This window comes from Salvelinus fontinalis, chromosome 31 (assembly GCF_029448725.1).
Source record: "Salvelinus fontinalis isolate EN_2023a chromosome 31, ASM2944872v1, whole genome shotgun sequence".
NCBI classification, from domain to species: Eukaryota; Metazoa; Chordata; class Actinopteri; order Salmoniformes; family Salmonidae; genus Salvelinus; species Salvelinus fontinalis.
Genome location: NC_074695.1, coordinates 41,212,322 through 41,234,376, shown reverse-complemented (window position 1 = coordinate 41,234,376; position 22,055 = coordinate 41,212,322). Strand labels below are relative to the sequence as shown.

Genomic DNA, 22,055 nt, shown 5'->3' with positions numbered 1-22,055 from the left:
GTTATAATCATTGGCTAGTACAAATAATTAAATAAAACCACAAGTCCCTCTTCCCGTGACACTTTTTTTCTGGTGCACCAGGACCATTCACAGTTGAGCTCACTCAGTTTAGCTCAACGCTGATTGGCTATTATTTTATAAAAAATTTTATTAAGAGAGGCCAAATGCTCATTGGCTTCTTTTGCATTCAATGCTACGGACGGCAACAATGTCATACTCTTTTTGACCAGACAGCATCAGATAGATGGGCTACGCATACAGAGACAGAGGGGCGCTGTTTCGCTTTGCTCGGATACCTTTCTTCCCTTGGCATCCATAAATACACACCACTGGGGTAGTTTATTTTGATGACTCTCTTCCACCACCTTTCCACCTCCTTCCTTAGGTCTGTGTTTAAGGGCTCAGCCGTGTGTGTATACTCTATGTCCGACATTCGCAATGTCTTCAATGGCCCCTTCTCACACAAGCATGGACACAACTACCAGTGGACCCCCTACACTGGAAAGATCCCCTACCCTCGCCCTGGAACGGTACGTACACTCAGGACCAAATACCTCCAGGAATGACGAAAATTAATGGTAGATAAATTGACTATTAGACAGTAGCCTAATAAACAAACAAATTATGGGTAGCTTTGAAGTTGCTATTGATCATAGAGTCAAATCTAGATCAACAAATAATCAAAAGAAACAATGTGTCAAACTGTCAGTGTCTTGGTGTGGTCAAAATCACATCATTCCCATGATCCAACACACAAGAACATGTTGAGCTACATGACGGCCATATTCATTGATGGACATTGTAACAAAACGTTGTGCAATGGAAAATGAAACATGCAGTTTTGATTGGCCAGACACAAGTTCAGATACAGTAGTTCATCCCTGTTTCAGACAGTTTGCTTATTTTTGGTGCCACTGAACATGACCCAGTTCAACCAGAGCTCTCTGTCCTCTTCGTCTACAGTGTCCAGGAGGAACGTTCACCCCGGGCCTCCGCTCCACCAAGGAGTTTTCGGATGAGGCAGTGAACTTTGTGAGGGCGCACCCCCTCATGTACCACCCTGTCTACACCATACACAAGCGCCCTCTGGTGGTCCGAACAGGGGTTGACTACCAATTCACCTCCATCGTGGTGGACCTGGTGGATGCTGTGGATGGGAGGTATGAGGTGCTCTTCCTGGGCACAGGTGAGTCATGCTAGCTAGCAGCTGTAACTATTATCCACCTATACCCAGAGATGACTTGCACTAGAGTTCGATTACTGTTCGATGACGTTGACTAGTACCTTAAATCTACTGACATGGAACTGTCATGATTTAGGTCATGCAATAAGACTGAAAAAGATACTAAACTCAGCAAAAAAAAGAAACGTCCTCTCACTGTCAACTGCATTTATTTTCAGCAAACTTAACATGTGTAAATATTTGTATGAACATATTAAGATTCAACAACTGAGACATAAACTAAACAAGTTCCACAGACATGTGACTAACAGAAATGGAATAATGTATCCCTGAACAAAGGAGGTGTCAAAATCAAAAGTAACAGACTTGCAGGAAATCACGCACAGAACGAGCAGTATGGCTGGTGGCATTGTCATGCTGGAGGGTCATGTCAGAATGAGCCTGCAGGAAGGGTACCACATGAGGGAGGAGGATGTCTTGCCTGTAACGCACAGCGTTGAGATTGCCTGAAATGACAACAAGCTCAGTCCGATGATGCTGTGACACACCGTGACTCGTCAGTGAAGAGCACTTTTTGCCAGTCCTGTTTGGTCCAGCGACGGTGGGTTTATGCCCATAGGTGCCCATTGTTGCCAATGATGTCTGGTGAGGACCTGCCTTACAACATGCCTACAAGCCCTCAGTCCAGCCTCTCTCAGCCTATTGAGGACAGTCTGAGCACTGATGGAGGGATTGTGCATTCCTGGTTTAACTCGGGCAGTTGTTGTTGCCATCCTGTACCTGTCCCGCAGGTGTAATGTTTGGATGTACCGATACTGTGCAGGTGTTACACCTGGTCTGCCACTGCGAGGACTATCAGCTGTCCCTCCTGTCTCCCTGTAGCGCTGTCTTAGGCGTCTCACAGTACGGACATTGCAATTTATTGCCCTGGCCACATCTGCAGTCCTCATGCCTCCTTGCAGCACGCCTAAGGCACTTTCACGCAGATGAGCAGGGATCCTGGGCATCTTTCTTTTGGTGTTTTTCAGAGTGAGTAGAAAGGCCTCTTTAGTGTGCTAAGTTTTCATAACTGTGACCTTAATTGCCTACCGTCTGTAAGCTGTTAGTGTCTTAACGACCGTTCCACAGGTGCATGTTCATTAATTGTTTATGGTTCATTGAACAAGCATGGGAAACAGTGTTTAAACCCTTTACAATGAAGATCTGTGAAGTTATTTGGGTTTATACGAATTATCTTTGAAAGACAGGGTACTGAAAAAGGGACGTTTCTTTTTTTGCTGAGTTCATGTGCTCTCAAAAAGGAAAAAGCAGACATTGCTCTATTACGAGAGACCACCCTCTGTGTTACCAAACATGCTAAACTCCGCAGAGCTTGGGTGGGACAGCTGTATTTCCCATTTCTCAAATCAAACAGTAGAGGCACAGCCATACTTATCCATAAGCATGTTCCATTCATCATTGATAAAACCATATCTGATCCGGAGGGGAAATTTATTCTGATATCTGGGTCCCTATATGGGCAACCAATTCCTATTTTAAATATATATGCCCCTAACACAGATACTCCTGCTTTCATGTCGAAAATGATAACCCTGTTCAATGAGCATTTTATTTCCTTTGGAGTGCTGGCTGGAGATTTTAAGGTTACCCTCAACTCAACCCTGGACAAATCATCTCAAGTCCCCACCACAAACCCTAGATCGGCAATGTTTAACTCTATTACTAAAGAGATGGGACTGATAGATATCTGGAGAGAGACTAATAGCTTAATTATGGACTATACATACTACTCTAATGTCCATAACATCTACTCTCGTATAGATTAGATTTTTATCGCAACGATTTTCATAAATTCTGCCACTTATACAATCAGACCCATAGCACTTTCAGATCACGCCTTGTCCACCTCCGCTTTGATCTCTGTAAAAACATCCTGAGGTTAATGAGCTGGAAATTTACCACCTCCAAGTTATCAAACAAAGCATTCTATATATTGGTTACTACATGGATAGACAACTACACACAAGACAACAAAGATTATCCTGTTTCTCCGGCCACAATGTGGGACGCTGCTAAAGCCACACCAAGAGGTCATCTAATTGCATATGCTTCCTCTAAGAAAAAAGCAATGGAAGCACACAGGTTAGATCTTGAGGGGGAGCTGGAACGCTGCGAAAAAGTACATAAACAATCCCCAGACAGCTCCTCCTGGAGTCAACTTAAAGCAGCCAAACCCAAACTAAACTTGGACTATACTCGGGAGAGTATAGTCACTAAACAGAAATACCATGAGTATAGCAATAGGCCTAGCAGATTGCTTGCTTACCAATTAAAAAAAGAGCAGTCAGAGCGTACAATCATGGCCATCCGAACAGCAGATGACAAGGTCACATATGATCCAAATCAGATACATTTAACTTTTCATTATTTGAGCTGCAAATTATACTTCTGAGAGAACATACGGATGCAAAACTCCATTCCTTCCTCATCAGCCACCTGGTGGAAGGGACTTTGTGGATCTGAGGCTCTTTCCCCTGTTGCCTCCATCATCCTCCAAATCCCACCAACATCAGCTGCCTCAGAGCGCAACTGGTCCTTGTTTGGGATCACACACACCAAACACGCAACAGGCTGACCAATACAAGGGTTGAAAAATTGTTGGCCATCTGGGAAAATTTGAGGATTTCTGAGCCTGACAGCGAGCCATCCATCAACAAGGTTGGAAAGTGACAGTGAAGATGAGGCCTCAGAGTCTGATGTTCAAGAGGTGGACATTGGGAAGGTCCAGGGAGAAGACATGGAAGCCTGAGAGGAAGACAACCAAAGCTTTAGTTTCTAGACTATCATTTTACAGATGTATGTTGAAAATGTTTTTGAGAGATGCGATGGATCATTGGGGCTCATTCAATATTCCCTTTCTTTTGTTGTTCAGTAAAATCTTCCCATGTGAAAAGTAAACTCATTTAATTAAAGTTGAATTCTTAAATAAGTTGTTTTTTAAATTTCTATTGGAGGATTTAATCATTTGCAATTATGTCTCCATATATGGTAAATATATCCAATGCAAAAAACATGACTTCTACCGAAGGTAACTCCTCTCCCTGTTCGGGCAGCGCTTGGCGTCGCTGGTTTACTAGCCGCCACCGATCCCTTTTTCCTTTTCTGGTTGTTTTGTCTGTGTTCCTTTTCACACCTGGTTTCAATTGCGTTTATTTCTGTGTGTATATAGGGCACCTGTTACCTGCCTTATTTCGTGCGGGATTAAGCTTGTGTGTATTTTGCGCTCGATTATCTTTGATGTTTCTTGTTTTCGTTATTACGCACGTGTAGTTTATTTTCGGAACTGAGTTTGTTCCTCCATGCGTTTGGCACAAGTTTCTGTTTTGTTTTCACTATTTAGACACTTGTATGTAGTGTCGGAACTGAGTTCCTCCGTGTGTTGGCACGAGTTTCTGTTCCTTCGAGAGCGTAGTTTTGGATTTTCGTCTGTGCCAATTTTGTATTGGTGGACTATGTACATATAATTATATATTAAACACGCTTCTCAGAAATCCCTGCTCTCCTGCGCCTGACTCCTACACCTCTCACCGAGACGCACCTTATCACAGAATCCCGCACCACGAAATATGAAGTCAGCAGGAGCAGACGCACTCCCAGGGTCCGTGGAGGAGCGAGGTCAACACCACACGCAGTGTTACACCGGCTGGGGACCGCCATGGATCAGGTGATGGCGACGATGGAGAGATGGGAGAGAGGTGGCCTTCCCACACCTTTATCAGCCACACCCCAACCAGTACCACTACCCTCTCCTTCATTGCCTGGGCACAGTGGGATTCGACTCGCCCTCCCGAGGGAGTACGATGGGACGGCGGCAGGGTGCCAGGGGTTCTTACTCCAGATGGACCTTTACCTGGCGACCGTTCGTCCGGCTCCTTCGGGAGGTGAGAGCGTGAACGCCCTCGTCTCCTGCCTCTCAGGTAAAGCCCTGGAGTGGGCCAACGCGGTATGGAACGATCCTGACTCGGCGAGGGACCACTACCCAGAGTTCACCCGCCGCTTTCGGGCCGTGTTCGATCACCCACCTGAGGGTCGAGCGGCGGGTGAACGGCTGTTCCATCTGAGGCAGGAGAAGAGGAGTGCTCAGGACTTTGCTCTAGAGTACCGGACCTTGGCCGCTGGCGCGGGATGGAACGACAGGGCCTTGATCGATCACTATAGGTGTAGTTTGCGTGAGGACGTCCGTAGGGAGCTGGCCTGTAGAGACACCACCCTCTCCTTGGACCAGTTGATCGACATGTCCATTCGGTTGGACAACTTGCTGGCGACCCGTGGACGTCCAGATTGGGCTCTGTCAGTTCCATCCCCCAGCTCCACCACTCCAGCACCCATGGAGCTAGGAGGTGCTGCAGCGAGGGCGACCGGAGGAGGGGGCCTTTCCTGTGCCAGCTGTGGTCGCAGAGGGCACACTGCTGACCGGTGCTGGGGGGGTCCTCCAGGGAGTCGAGACGCCAGGCCGAGCACTGGCGAAAAAGTGGAGAGAAAAAATGAGAGGAAGAGGAAGCGAAAGTGGCGAAGTCCTGTATGGCAATACTTTGAGAAGTTAAAGGAGAAGGTGATGAAATACAAACTTAGCCAGGTGGAATTGAGCTACAGCAGCAGTACAGGTGCATTGCTGAAAGAGTGTGATAATGGACGGAGTAAGCAAATCACATCGCTGATTAGAGAAATGATTGCTGTTGATGTCCAGCCATTGTCAATGGTAGAGGATGTCGGCTTCAATACCCTAATGGCATATCTAGAACCAGACTACAAGATGCCATGTCGAAGAACCGTGATGGCCCTGATGGAGAGCTCTCAAACAGCATACGTGGCGTTAACAACAGATTGTTGGACATTTATGAACACGCTCTCATACATCACTGCAACGAGCCATCACGATGAAAAGTGGGACATTTGTCAGTACGTACTGACAACGGAGAACCTAAAATGGCATTAATACCATCGTTGCTGAGTGGGTGGGGGACGGCAGTAAAGTGAACGCTGTCTGGTTGGGTTTCTAGTAGTAACCACTGCCACAAAGTAAAAATTGACTATATCTTGACCATATCTTAAAATAAAAATGTTTTTGGTATTAATTTAAGGTTCGGGTTAGCAGTGTGGTTAGGGTTAAAAAAACATTTTAAGAAGAGAAATGTAGAAATAGGCGGACTTTGTGGCTGTGATAACTAGTGACGACCTGTATGTAGCCAGGGCTGCTGTAGATTGAACTGCGTTGCCCCCTAGCGGTCACACGCAGAACCATATCTAGATTATGAATTTACGCCATTTTATGATATTTTATTTAACGTTTATACGATGGAAAAAAAGTGTTTGATTTTTTAAATATTTTTACATTTCACACATACCTTCTCTGAATATGTTTCTAGGATATTTAGGCTATCTGTGGTACTATGTACGCTATGAACCACTCTCCCCTCTTTTTGTAGATCGTGGGACAGTCCAAAAGGTGATAGTACTTCCTAAAGACACTAGCACAACAGAAGAACTCACATTAGAGGAAGTGGAAATGTTCAGGGTAATGACAATCATTACTATTTCATGTAAATCACTGTCTAGTATGAATTAATACAAGAAGGGAGATGGGACAAGCCAAAAGCTTCATTCTGCAGTATTATCTTCTCATAACACCTATTTGTTGTTCTTTTTTGCAGACTCCAGCTCCTATTAAGACTATGATGTTATCATCAAAAAGGGTAGGTTTCATCAATTATCACTTGTTCATCTATGATTACTGCTGTTGTGTTGCTGTTGTTTGTATGCCTCTGATTGTCCTTCCTCTTCCCTTCTGACCCACAGCAACAGCTGTATGTGTCGTCAGAGAGGGGGCTTACCCAGTTGTCCCTGCACAGGTGTAACGTCTATGGGAAGGCCTGTTCAGACTGCTGCCTGGCCAGAGACCCTTACTGTGCCTGGGATGGGGAGACATGCGCCGCCTTTAGCCCCTCCACCAAGAGGTGAGGCACCTTAGCACCAATGAGGGGGTTACATAATAGAGTGCCTTCAGAAAGTATTCATACCCCTTGACTTATTCCACATTTTGTTATGTTACGGCCTGAATTCAAAATTGATTAAATAATGTTTTTTCTCACCCGTCTACACACAGTGAAAACAACATGTTTTTAGACATTTTTGCTAATTTATTGAAAATTAAATACAGAAATATCTCATTTACATAAGTATTCACAGCCCTGAGTCAATACTTTGTAGAAGCACCTTTGGCGGCGATTACAGCTTTGAGTCATCTGTATCAGCTTTGCACATCTGGATTTGGGGATTTTCTCCCATTCGTCCTTGCAGATTTTCTCAAGCTCTGTTAAGTTAGATGGGGAGCGGCGGTGAACAGTAATCTTCAAGTCTTTCCAATAGGTTTTCAATGGGATTCAAATCTGGGCTTTGGCTGGGCAACTCAAGCACTTTCACATCCTTGATCTGAAGCCATTCCAGGGTTGCTTTAGCTGTATGCTTGGGGTCATTGTTCTGTTGGATAGTAAATCTTTGCCCCAGTCTAAGGTCGTTTGCACTCTGAAGCAGGTTCTCATCAAGGATTAGCTTTTATTTGGTTCCATTCATTGTTCCCTCTATCCTTACCAGTCTCCCAGGCCCTGCTGCTGAAATGCATCCCCCATAGCATTATTCTGCCACTACCATGCTTCACGGTAGGAATGGTATTAGATGGGTGATGGGTTTTCTCCAGACATATCGCTTTGCATTCAGGTTAAAAAGTTAAAATGTTGTCTCATCAGACCACTGAATCTTTTGTCTTATGCTCTGTCTTTCACTTGCCTTTTTGCAAACTCCAGGCGTGCTGTCATGTGCCTTTGTCTCGAGAGTTGCTTATTTTTTGGCCGCTCTCCCATAAAGCCCAGATTAGTGAAGTGCTATAGAGACAGTTGTCCAACTCGTCCCAAACCATCTCAATTGGGTTGAGGTTGGGTGATTGTGGAGGCCAGGTCATCTGATGCAGCAATCCATCACTCTCCTTCTTGGTCAAATAGCCCTTACACAGCCTGTTAGGTGTGTTTTGGGTCATTGTCCTGTTGAAAAACAAATGATAGTCCCACTAAGCACAAACCAGATGGGATGGCGTATCGCTGCAGAATGCTGTGGGAGCCATGCTGGTTAAGTGTGCCTTGAATTAAAAAAAAAATCACTAACAGTGTCATCAGCAAAGCACCCCCACACCATCACACCTCCTCCTCCATGCTTCACGGTGGGAACCACACATGCAAAGATAATCCGTTCACCTACTCTGCATCTCCCAGACACGGCGGTTGGAACCAAAAATCTCAAATTTGGACTCATCAGACCAAAGGACAAATTTCCATTGCTCGTGTTTCTTGGCCCAAAGCAAGTCTCTTTTTCTTATTGGTGTCCTTTAGTAGTGGTTTCTTTGCAGCAATTTGACCATGAAGGCCTGATTCACGCAGTCTCCTCTGAACAGTTGATGTTGAGATGTGTCTGTTACTTGAACTCTGTGAAGCATTTATTTGGACTGCAATCTGAGGTGCAGTTAACTCTGATGAATTTATCCTCAGCAGCATAGGTAACGGGGTCTTCCTTTCCTGTGGCGGTCCTCATGAGAGCCAGTTTCATCGTATCGCTTGATGGTTTTTGCAACTGCACATTTTCCGCATTGTCTGATCTTCATGTCTCTAAGTAATGATGGACTGAAATTTTTCTTTGCTTATTTGAGCTGTTCTTGCCATAATATGGGCTATGTCTTTTACCAAATAGGGCTATCTTCTGTATACCACCCCTACCTTGTCACAACACAACTGACTGGCTCAAACGCATTAAGCAGGAAAGATATTAATTGAAATGCATTCCAGGTGACTACCTCATGAAGCTGGTTGAGAGAATTCCAAGAGTGTGCAAAGGGTGGCTACTTTGAAGAATCTCAAATATAAAATATATTTATATTTTAATTTGTTTTTGATTACTACATGATTCCATATGTATTATTTCATAGTTTTGATATCTTCACTATTATTCTACAATGTGCTTGCCTACGGAGCTGTGAGGGGAACGGCACCTCAGTACCTTCAGGCTCTGATCAGGCCCTACACCCAAACAAGGGCACTGCGTTCATCCACCTCTGGCCTGCTCGCCTCCCTACCACTGAGGAAGTACAGTTCCCGCTCAGCCCAGTCAAAACTGTTCGCTGCTCTGGCACCCCAATGGTGGAACAAACTCCCTCACGACGCCAGGACAGCGGCGTCAATCACCACCTTCCGGAGACACCTGAAACCCCACCTCTTTAAGGAATACCTAGGATAGGATAAAGTAATCCTTCTGACCCCCCCCCCCCCCCCCCCTTAAAAGATTTAGATGCACTATTGTAAAGTGGCTGTTCCACTGGATGTCATAAGGTGAATGCACCAATTTGTAAGTCGCTCTGGATAAGAGCGTCTGCTAAATGACTTAAATGTAATGTAAATGTAGAAAATAGTACAAAATAAAGAAAAACCCTTGAATGTGTAGGTGTGTCCAAACTTTTGACTGGTACTGTATGTAAATGAGATATTTCTGTATTTAATTTTCAATACATTTCTAAAAACATATTTTCACTTAGTGATTATGGGATATTCTGTGTAGATGTGTGTACCTACTTTCTGAAGGTATTTCATGTTCTTTATTAGTGTTGTGACTTTACTTTAATTAATTTGATGACTGTTATCTAATCAACTATGTTTAATTGTTACCTGATTTAAATTAATCATGTAACAATTAACTCATTAGGAATTTGGGACACCACGAGAGTAGTTCTTTAGAGTTACCATCTTCCGAATTAAACTCTGTCATGACGTTGCCCTCTTTGGGTACAGCAAGCCCCATCCCCCTCTCCCTGCCTCTCTCTGCCCCCTACAACTAGGCTGCTGTGGTCAGTGAGGTCGTACATTCCTAGGGAAGACCCTGCCTCATGTCCACACAGTATTGAGAGAGAGTGAAGTTTCATAGAGAACAAAGGAATTTCTTCCACCTCACAGAACTTGAGGTCCGAACAACGTTTACGTTCCGGAGAAGGTATAAAAGATCGGTGAAGAATCCAGCTACGAACTGGTCCATTTGTTACAACTTGGGGAAGCTCATGGGAGACGGTGCGGCCACATTACCATAACGCTGTTTATATAATAGCCTCAGATATGAGGTTTACATTTAATTGTTGTATAAGATGAATGAGTGAGTATGATACTGTTTGTAAAATTGTGTAATGTGATTTTGGACTGTTAAATGAAGGAAACTCCAATTCCCTTTTGAGTTGAACCGAATCAGAGGACCGCCCATGAACCCAGTTAAGGTCAGGCATCCTGGGACAGCCCCTTTTCTGCATTTCCGAATAACACCCCAATCTTGAGAATTCCTCAAGTAGACCATGTTTCTCTCAGTCACGGGAGGACAAAGGTTGCAGACCATTGCTGAATCTTTGAACCATACCACGTGGTTAAACTCTTAGACTATTGATACCAACAGAATGAGAACAAGTCTTTGTTATTAATTACAAGTCTGCAGCTAGGAATTCGGTATCATTGAACGCGAAGAACAACAACCGCCGAAACATCCATTCTACAACAACATGAATGAATGTCACTCTGAACTATCCCCTCTAACAGACGAGAGAGAGAGACGGACAATTCTACAAAATAAACTAACTTTTCAACTGGCCTTCTGGAGGTCATTTTGCAGGGCTCTGGCAGTGCTCCTCCTGCTCAAAGGCGGAGGTAGCGGTCCTGCTGCTGGGTTGTTGCCCTCCTACGGCCTCCTCCACGTTTCCTGATGTACTGGCCTGTCTCCTGGTAGCGCCTCCATGCTCAAATCACTACACTGACAGACACAGCAAACCTTCTTGCCACAGCTCGCATTGATGTGCCATCCTGGATGAGCTGCACTACCTGAGCCACTTGTGTGGGTTGTAGACGCCGTCTCATGCTACCACTAGAGTGAGAGCACCGCCAGCATTCAAAAGTGACCAAAACATCAGCCAGGAAGCATAGGAACTGAGAAGTGGTCTGTGGTCACCACCTGCAGAGTCACTCCTTTATTGGGGGTGTCTGGCTAATTGCCTATAATTTCCACCTTTTGTCTATTCCATTTGCACAACAGCATGTGAAATTTATTGTCAATCAGTGTTGCTTCCTAAGTGGACAGTTTGATTTCACAGAAGTGTGATTGTCTTGTTTAAGTGTTCCCTTTATTTTTTTGAGCAGTGTATATATTGATTGCAATTGTTCCCGAATGAGTGAGCGTTCATGCGCATAAGATTAGCATTTCAATTGTTATAATTATCAACTGTGGGTTGTCTTCTCAGTCGACCCCCACTCCCCCTTTTGTCTAACAAGCCGCCATGCCGGTTTAGCCCACTAGGGCACATTCTCCTATCATTTCTTGTAACCATATTTACATTGTTTGTTTGTTTATGCATTTCTGTGAATTACTTAGTTAGTAATAAATAAATGATTTAAGACAATTGATGTATGGATGACTCATAGTGAAGACTGGGTTCGTGCAACAACCAACAATTTACACCGTTTGGAATGAGACTAACGTGAGGTAAAGTAAATAATTCATTAATCAGAAGACTATTGATCAGATATGAAAATATCTGAAAGGTTATATTAGGAAATTCTAACTTTGTAATCTGAATATTTTCCTTGGTGCCCCGACTTCCTAGTTAATTATAGTTACATGATTAATCAGTTTAATCGCATAATACTAATTACAGAGAATCTTTGATTACTAAAAGTCTTCATTTAATGATGCCAAAGACACTACAACTCTAAAGGTTTTTACCTATTACATTCATAAACAGTTAACTCATTAATCATAACCTCGTATCATATCATCATTCTGAACAGTCGTAACCTCTTGCATCTTCAAAAAACCCAGCCTTACTAATGATTCAGTACTACACAAATTATTATTTATTTACTAGCTAACTAAATGGTAACTCAGGATAAACATACACACTTAATACATACAACAAGGTCCCTAGCGGACTGACACAATATGGCGGCTTGTTACAAAAGAGATGGGCAGAGGGACAAAGACATAATACTTTGGTACATTTAGAAACTGCTCTCACAGTAATCATATACTTTACACGAACCGTCACCCTTTTGTAGAAAGAAATGAATGTATTTACATGTAAATGTCATGGTTCGTCGTGTAGTCCTGAACAGAACTACAGAGTTGATTTCCCTTCCATTCGCTCCTGAAGATAGGCTAGCCAGCCATGTCAATGGTTCCCATTGGGGTGATGAGAGTAGCGTTCTACAGTGATTTGAGAAGAGTAGGATAATGGTCCCACTTAAATTCACTTTTCTAGATACTTTACTTAGGACAGCTTATCAGCCATACCAGTGATTGTTGGGGAGGTGATGTTATCGCCTCTACCTCGTGTTGAGATTGAGTTCGAACCACTTTGGACGTGAGCTGCAGCTACAGTTGAAGTCGGAAGTTTACATACACTTAGTTTGGAGTGATTAAAACTCATTTTTCAACCACTCCACAAATTTCTTGTTAACAAACTATTGTTTTGGGAAGTCGGCTAGGACATCAACTTTGTGCATGACAAGTACTTTTTCCAAGAATTTTTACAGACAGATTATTTCACTTTTAATTCACTGTATCACAATTCCAGTGGGTCAGAAGTTTACATACACTAAGTTCACTGTGCCTTTAAACAGCTTGGAAAATTCCTGAAAATGGTATCATGGCTTTAGAAGCTTCTGGTAGGCTAATTGACATCATTTGAGTCAATTGGAGGTGTACCTGTGGATGTACTTCAAGGCCTACCTTCAAACTCAGTGCCTCTTTGCTCATTGGAAAATCAAAAGAAATCAGTCAAGACCTCAAGTCTGGTTCATCCTTAGGAGCAATTTCCAAACGCCTGAAGGTACCACGTTCATCTGTACAAACAATAGTACGCAAGTATAAACACCATGGGACCACGCAGCCGTCATACCGCTCAGGAAGAAGACGCATTCTGTCTCCTAGAGATTAACATACTTTGGTTCTTCCGCAAGGAAGAAGCCACTGCTCCAAAACCGCCATAAAAAAGTCAGACTACGGTTTGCAACTGCATATGTCCTCTGGTCTGATGAAACAAAAATAGGACTGTTTGGCCATAACGACCATCGTTATGTTTGGAGGAAAATGGGGGAGGCTTGCAAGCCAAAGAACACCATCCCAACCTCCCAACCTTGAAGCACGGGGGTGACAGCATCATGTTGTGGGGGTGCTTTGCTGCAGGAGGGACTGGGGGACTTCACAAAATAGATGGCATCACGAGGAAGGCAAATGATGTGGATATATTGAAGCAACATCTCAAGACATCAGTCAGGAAGTTAAAGCTTGGTCGCAAATGGGTCTTCCAAATGGACAATGACTCCAAGCATACTTCCAAAGTTGTGGCAAAATGGCTTAAGGACAACAAAGTCAAGGTATTGGAGTGGCCATCACAAAGCCCTGACCTCAATCCTATAGAAAATTTGTGGGCAGAACTGAAAAAAGTGTGTGCGAGTAAGGAGGCCTACAAACCTGACTCAGTTACACCAGCTCTGTCAGGAGGAATGGGCCAAAATTCACCCAACTTATTGTGGGAAGCTTGTGGAAGGCTACCCAAAATGTTTGACCCAAGTTAAACAATTTAAAGGCAATACTACCAAATACTAATTCAGTGTAAGTAATCTTCTGACCCACTGGGAATGTGATGAAAGAAATAAATCATTCTCGCTACTATTATTCTGACATTTCACATTCTTAAAATATAGTGGTGATCCTAACTGACCTAAGACAGAGAATTTTTACTCTGATTAAATGTCAGAAATTGTGAAAAACGAAGTATAAATGTATTTAGCTAAGCTGTATGTAAACTTACGACTTCAACTGTACATGCATGTCTGGTCTGATATGTTAATATTTAACCCATCATTTTATACAGTTCTTCAAAAGAGGCGGTTCGTGAGGCTGACATGCTCTCTGACCTCACTCAAGGGTGTGGTGACTACTTAGTAATCGAAGTTATAGGAACAATTTCCTCCTATAGTTTCTAAGATCACATCCCTCTCTTAACAAAAACACTAATAATTTTTCATACACAATGTAGAGGATGGAAACTTTGTACATGTTGTGTATATACTTTTCATGTTACAGTATTTCCTTTATAGAATTTTTAATGACATCACAAAATAACCAAAATGACATTATTATTCTTTAGATCGCCTTTGACCATTCCCCAAGTTCTATGTTAGAAATGTTGTTCCAGTATTCACTTTACAATGTGTTAAGAGTTTCGTCTAGAAAATGTCTGTGAAACAAAGGCACATTCCTGTGTGAATTTAGAGAGGGAGATAACTGAATATTCTAATCCTTGATTTACAACAGGGTGTGAACTGTCAACCTCCCACCAGCTCCCATCTCCCCCCTCTGTGGGTGAGAGGGGATCCGGCGGAAGTTATTTATTGCCAAGCTGATCTGACCTATTTGGATCCTCACAGGACAGTCATGACATTAGTTTAGCTGAAGTAATTCCATCCAAACTGCTTACCGGGTTTGAGGCATAAGTCAAAGTTGTGATAATGTATAGAGGGTAATTCACTGTTCCTATACTTGTTCACAGGCGAAGCAGAAGACAGGATATTAAGCATGGAAACCCCTTGCGGCAGTGCAGAGGGTTCAATGCAAAAGGTACGTGATTCCGGCCAAAGCACTGAACAATATCTCCCTTACATCTTATATAGAATCTGAAAGCCTGGTCTGGCGAATAGATTTTTGTAAAAGGAGTTTAATTATTTTCTGCATACAATGGTCTCGCAATACAATCTCACGAAGGAGTTAACCGCTGTTAATGGGTCAAATGGAGTCAAAAGGCCTTTTATTCAGATTATGCCGTAATCTATACTTCACTTTATTTCTCTGATTCTGTCTCCTTCAGTGGAGAAGCGTCTCAGTGAAACGGTGCAGTTTGGGGTGAAGGGGAGCAGTACGTTCCTGGAGTGCCAACCTAGATCTCCACAAGCGACAGTCAAATGGCTCTACCAGAAACCAGACGGCAGGAGGAAAGTGGTAAAACAAGGCCTAACGGACCGTTTATTTAACTTTTGTATGATGGCTGTAGATAATGTTGTCTTCTCCTTTTTGCTCACGCTGATGTTCCTTATCCCTTCTCTCCCCTTCCCCCAGCTGAGCCGAGACGGAGAGGTGCTGAAGACAGCTCATGGCATCTTGCTCAAGTCTCTGAGCCACGCTGACAGGGGGCTGTACCACTGCCTGGCCACTGAGAACAACTTCAAGCACACGGTGGTCCGCGTGGCCCTCCGCATCCTGGACCGGGAGATAGTGGAGGCCCTCACCTCCCTGGATGCCCCACCGGAGGACCAGAACCCCCATCACCACCCGCACCCCCACCACCCACCGCCCCCGCCTCAAACTCTGCCACCGCAGTTCTCCTCCCAGCCAGAGATCCGCCTCATCAACCAGTACTGTCAGTCCTACTGGCAGCAGTTCAACCCCAACCTTCCCACAAAACGCACCAACAGGAGGCATGTCAAGAGCCAGCCAGAGCCAGCCCCAGGGGGCCCTATCCCCTCCTAGACCCCTTCTCTCCCCTCTCCTTCACTGGTGCACGGGCCAGGTCCTGGAGGGTCACAGTGGCCCTCCACACTGGTAACGTGCAGAGTCACTCACTCATGTTGTGATGTTGTTGTTATGTGTATTGTTCCTCCCATTCCCATTCAGGGTTAGTCTCCATGGGCCCAATTCTGACTTTAGATCCGTCCACATAGCTATGTGCTTTCTTGTAAATCATCTATTGATGTCAATGAGATTTGAGGTCCAATTGGAGTTACACGCACAGAGGGTTTGGGCCTAAAACTCTTCCCATTATTTAGCAAATTAACTGCCCTATTCAGTCCAAATTAGTAACTAGTATCCTGAATGTAATCCCTGATCCTATAAGCCTGGGTATTATCAATTGGATTGCTACTTATGTTATAGTATGTCTCACTCAGTATAAGCAGTTTTAGAAACTGCAGAGGATTGTTAGTGTACACAAGAGTTGTCTAGTCAGTACCATGGTAGTTAGGCGATAGGGAGACCCTATCATATGAATCATTGTAAAACCATACTTTTACAATCCATTTGTTCCCCTGAATCCAACATTTTCAAAAATCAGTGTTTCAAACATTCATTTTAACTAATTGATGAAACATGGGCAATTTTTGTATTATTATGTGTATTGTGTTTCCATTCAAAATATTTTAACAGTATAATCCTGCCAATGTCAAATCAGAAAGAATACGGCTCAGTTTTTCATTCGCCATTTTTTAAGATTCTGATATAACAATGAGCTGATCAATTTTAGCAAATTTACATTGTTTCGATTGTGTTTTTAAAATGACGTGTCACAGAAAATGTGGATAATCAGAAACTCCTGCTTAATTTGACCAAACGTATTTGTTAGCAGGAAGAAACTGACCAAATGAGTCTCTACTTCCTTTTATTTGTTGGACTCTTTGGGTTTATGCATATATATTTTCCCAATACAACATTTACTGGATACAAAACCATTAGCGTCAGCTAAAAAGCTATCCAAGTCTCCGACCTTGTGCTTCTTTCTGCTCAGCACTTCAACAGTGTGTTAGGCAGAGACAATATTTTGGACCAAACGTTGTTCCATTCTCCAGCCAAGACTACAGAGGGATTAAAAAATGTACATGTAAATAGAGCAAGTTTGGTTTGGAACGATTCATTCAGAAAAAGAGATTCATTAGCTGTTGATTATTGCAGTGAGAAAAGAAATGGAGACAGTACAGGAGTTTGCTATTGTATTGCTTCTAAATGACAATACATATTACCTCTTCTATGGGAGCTACATTACTTTTACACAGCCTGACCCCTGATATGAACCTGATCCAACAACAGAAACTGGACTGGAAGGCTCTTTGAAGTTTGACTATATGACATGGCCACACTGTATTTCTTGTCCTCTAGAGATGAGACATGATTATTATACTCACTAGCACTCACCTGGCTCTATCAACCATGTTGCTTAGAGCTCCTTTTGCCTGATTCATAAGCTGTGGTCATCTTTCGACCTTATGTCATGTACTACGTGTGTACAGTGCATTCATATGGACTTTTAGATCTCACAGAGATCTATGTTAGGTTTGGACTTTTCATGAATCCACTGCACTCTCACCCACGCCATGAAACATATTTATTTTGAAACTAGATATTCCTGTTCTGCACTTTGGCGGTGGGGGTGTGAGGGCTGGGATGGGGAAGGGGATATTATTATTATCATGTGATTTACAGGACCAGTATTATCAGAAAGAGGATTTGAGGAAAAAGAGGTAGACCTTTTTGGAAACTAAAAGTAGAAAGATTTGAATTAATAAATTGTTATGGACAGGAACGCTCTAACAGATTACTCAACTCTGAAGCCAAAGAATACTCTTCTTTGAATGAAAATGTGTTCTATTTAACATATTTTGCACTATATTCACATTGTTTGTGGCTTCACGTGGCTTCTTTGCCTTTTCTTAGCTATAGAGTTTGAATCCAGAAATGTCTACCTCTCGTTTCTGGAATATAATATGTACCAAAACAAAAATCACTCAAACAAAACAAAGTAACACTCGATACCATATTCCTTCTAGAGCAGGTAAAAATGTTTATGTGAGCTGATTCATGACGCCTCAAGAGTGACATGAGTAAATCAAAATATAGCTGCAAGCAGCCATGGCAGGGGTCAAGCTATGGCCCAACAGCGCCACCATGCGGCCAAACAGAACCAATCTACAGGTTAGCTATACTTACGTCCCTGAGCATATGTGCCAAATTCCATGACTCTGAGTCAAACAGATCAAGAGATATGCAGTTCCTTCAAAAGGTTTTCATACCCCTTATTCCATATTTTTCAACCACTCCACAAATTTCTTGTTAGCAAATTATAGTTTTGTCAAGTCGGTTAGGACATCTACTTTGTGCATGACACAAGTAATTTTTCCAACAATTGTTTACAGACAGATTATTTCACTTATAATTCACTGTATCACAATTCCAGTGGGTCATACACTAAATTGACTGTGCCTTTAAACAGCTTGGAAAATTCCAGAAAATGATGTCATGGTTTTAGAAGCTTCTGATAGGCTAATTGACATCATTTGAGTCAATTGGAGGTTTTCCTGTGGATGTATTTCAAGGCCTAACTTCAAACTCAGTGCCTCTTTGCTTGACATCATGGGAAAATCCCCAAAATTGTAGACCTCTACAAGTCTGGTTCATCCTTGGGAGCAATTTTCAAACGCCTGAAGGTACCACGTTCATCTGTACAAACAATAGTACGCAAGTATAAACACCATGGGACCATGCAGCCGTCATACCGCTCAGGAAGGAGACGCGTTCTGTCTCCTAGAGATGAACGTACTTCGGTCCGAAAAGTGCAAATCAATCCCAGAACAACAGCAAAGGACCTTGTGAAGATGCTGGAGGAATTAGGTACAAAAGTATCTATATCCACATTAAAACGAGTCCTATATCGACATAACCTGAAAGGCCGCTCAGCAAGGAAGAAGCCACTGCTCTAAAACCTCCATTAAAAAAGTCAGACTACGGTTTGCAACTGCACATGGGGATAAAGATCGTACTTTTTAGAGACGTCCTCTGGTCTGATAAAACAAAAATAGAACTGTTTGGCTATAATGACCATCGTTATGTTTGGGGGGAAAAGGGGGATGCTTGCAAGCCAAAGAGCACCATCCCAACTGTGAAGCACGGGAGTGGCAGCGTCGTGTTGTGAGGGTGCTTTGCTGCAGGAGGGACTGGTGCACTTCACAAAATAGATGGCATCGTGAGGGAGGAAAATTATGTGGATATATTGAAGCAAATGGGTCTTCCAAATGGACAATGACCCCAAGCATACTTCCAAAGTTGTGGCAAAATGGCTTAAGGACAACAAAGTCAAGGTATTGGAGTGGCCATCACAAAGCCCTGACCTCAATCCTATAGAAATATTGTGGGCAGAACTGAAAAAGCGTGTGCGAGCAAGGAGGCCTACAAACCTGACTCAGTTACACCAGCTCTGTCAGGAGGAATGGGCCAAAATTCACCCAACTTATTGTGGGAAGCTTGTGGAAAGCTATCCGAAATGTTTGACCCAAGTTAAACAATTTAAAGGCAATGCTACCAAATACTAATTGAGTGTATGTAAACTTCTGACCCACTGGGAATGTGATGAAAGAAATAAAAGCTGAAATAAATAATTCTCTCTGCTATTATTCTGACATTTCACATTCTTAAAATAAAGTGATCCTAACTGACCTAAGACAGGGAATTTTTACTCTGATTAAATGTCAGGAATTGTGAAAAACTGAGTTTAAATGTATTTGGCTAAAGTGTATGTAAACTTCCGACTTCAACTGTATATTTTCTCACCCATCTCCACACAATACCCCATAATGACAAGGTGACATGTTTTAATTGTTTGCACATTTATTGAAAATGAAATATAGAAATATCTAATTTACTTAAGTATTCACACCCTTGAGTCAATTCATTGTGGAAGCACCTTTGGCAGCGATTACAGTTGTGAGTCTTTCTGGGTAAGTCTTTAAGAGCTTTTCACACCTGGATTGTGCAACATTTGCCCATTGTTCTTTTCAAAATTCTTCAAGCTCTGTAACATTGGTTTATGATCATTGCTAGACAACCATTTTCAGGTCTTGCCATAGATTTTAAAGTAGATTTAAGTCAAAACTGTATGTCCCTTAGTAACATTCACTGTCTTGGTAAGCAACTCCATTGTAGATTTGGCCTTCTGTTTTATGTTATTGTCCTGATAAAAGGTGAATTTATCTCCCAGTGTCTGGTGAAAGCAGACTTAACCAAGTTTCCCTCAAAGATTTTGCCTGTGCTTAGTTCTGTTCCATTTCTTTTTTATCCTGAAAAACTCCCCAGTCCATAACTATTACAAGTATACCATTAACATTATGCAACCACCACTATACTTGAAAATAAGGAGAGTGGTACTCAGTAATCAGCTGTATTGGATTTTCCCCAAACATACATAACACTTTGTATTCAGGACAAAAAGTGTATTGCTTTGCCAAATTGTTTGCACTATTACTTTAATGCCTTGTTGCAAAACAGGATGCATGTTTTGGATTGTTTTTTATTCTGTACAGGCATCCTTTTCACTCTGTCAATTAGGTTAGTATTGTGGAGTAACTACAATGTTGTTGATCCATCCTCAGTGTTCTCCTATCACAGCCATTAAACTCTTAACTGTTTTAAAGTCACAATTGGCCTCATGGTGAAATCCCTGAGCGGTTTCCTTCCTCTCTGGCAACTGAGTTAGGAAGGACAACTGTATCTTTGTAGTGACTGGGTGTTTTGATACACCATCCATCCATGCTATTTTGTTAGTTTTTTTGCATTGTTTGTAACTTATTTTTGTACATAATGTTGCTGCTACCATCTCTTATGACCGAAAAGAGCTTCTGGACATCAGAACAGCGATTACTCACCTTGAATTGGATGAAGAATTTTCCTTTAATGACTCGGACGAGAGGGATTTACTCCAGACACCCGAACAGGCCCTCATCCCCATCATTCGCAGGAGAAAAAGACAGAGATTTCTCGAAAGGAGATCAGGGTGCCTTGTGAGGATCAGGCGACGAGTGGCTAATCTGCCTTTGCTATCTGTACTATTGGCCAATGTACAATCACTGGATAATAAATTGGACGAACTTAAAGCACATATATCCTACCAACAGGACATTAAAAACTGTAATATCTTATGTTTCAGCGAGTCGTGGCTGAACGACTACATGAATAACATACAGCTGGCGGGTTATACACTGTATCGGCAGGATAGAACCGCAGCCTCTGGTAAGACGGGGTGGCGATCTATGTATATTTGTAAACAACAGCTGGTGCACGATATCTAAGGAAGTCTCAAGGTTTTGCTCACCTGAGGTAGAGTATCTCATGATAAGCTGTAGACCACACTATCTAACTAGAGAGATTTTGTCTGTATTTTTCATAGCTGTCTACATACCACCACAGACCGATGCTGGCACTAAGACTGCACTCAATGAGCTGTATGCCGCCATAAGCAAACAGGAAAACGCTAATCCAGAGGTGGCGCTCCTAGTGGCCAGGGACTGTAATGCAGGGAAACTTAAATCCGTTTTACGTCATTTCTATCAGCATGTTAAATGTGCAACCAGAGGGGGAAAAAACTAGACCACCTTTACTCCACACACAGAGATGTGTACAAAGCTCTCCCTCGCCCCCCATTTGGCAGATCTGACCATAATTCTATCCTGATTCCTGCTGACAAGCAAAAAGTACATATTACCTCAATTACCTCGACTAACCGGTGCCCCAGCACATTGACAGGTACATTGACATTGACAGGTACCCCCTGTATATAGCCCTGCTATTGTTATTTTACTGCTGCTCTTTAATTATTTGTTACTTTTATTTCTTTTTTTTGTATTTTTCTTAAAATGTAATTGTTGGTTAAGGGCTTGTAAGTAAGCATTTCACTGTATTCGGCGCATGTGACAAATACAATTTGATTTGAACTAATAACTGTGTGTAGGGTACAGAGAAAAGGTAGTCATTCAAAAATCATGTTAAGCACTATTAATGCACACAGAGTGAGTTCATGCAACTTATTATGTGACTGGTTAAGCAAATATTTACTCCTGAACTTATTTAGGCTTGCCATTAATAAAGGGGTTGAATACTTATTGACTCAAGACAGCTTTTCATTTTTTATTAATTTGTAGAAATTCAAAAAAAT

General features: G+C 42.5%; 1 protein-coding gene across 1 annotated transcript in view; it reads left to right on the top strand.

Annotated features, from left to right (window-relative positions):
* Positions 1 to 22,000, top strand: part of LOC129830258 (semaphorin-3F-like) — a 98,072-nt gene extending 76,072 nt beyond the window's left edge. The window contains exons 11-18 of the mRNA XM_055892683.1: positions 386 to 530; positions 964 to 1,186; positions 6,670 to 6,758; positions 6,895 to 6,936; positions 7,040 to 7,197; positions 14,862 to 14,929; positions 15,177 to 15,307; positions 15,425 to 22,000. Of these exons, the coding sequence (XP_055748658.1) occupies positions 386 to 530; positions 964 to 1,186; positions 6,670 to 6,758; positions 6,895 to 6,936; positions 7,040 to 7,197; positions 14,862 to 14,929; positions 15,177 to 15,307; positions 15,425 to 15,835 (1,267 nt within the window). The 3' untranslated portion in view covers positions 15,836 to 22,000. The remainder of the gene's footprint in view (positions 1 to 385; positions 531 to 963; positions 1,187 to 6,669; positions 6,759 to 6,894; positions 6,937 to 7,039; positions 7,198 to 14,861; positions 14,930 to 15,176; positions 15,308 to 15,424) is intronic.
* Positions 22,001 to 22,055: the final 55 nt, after the last annotated feature.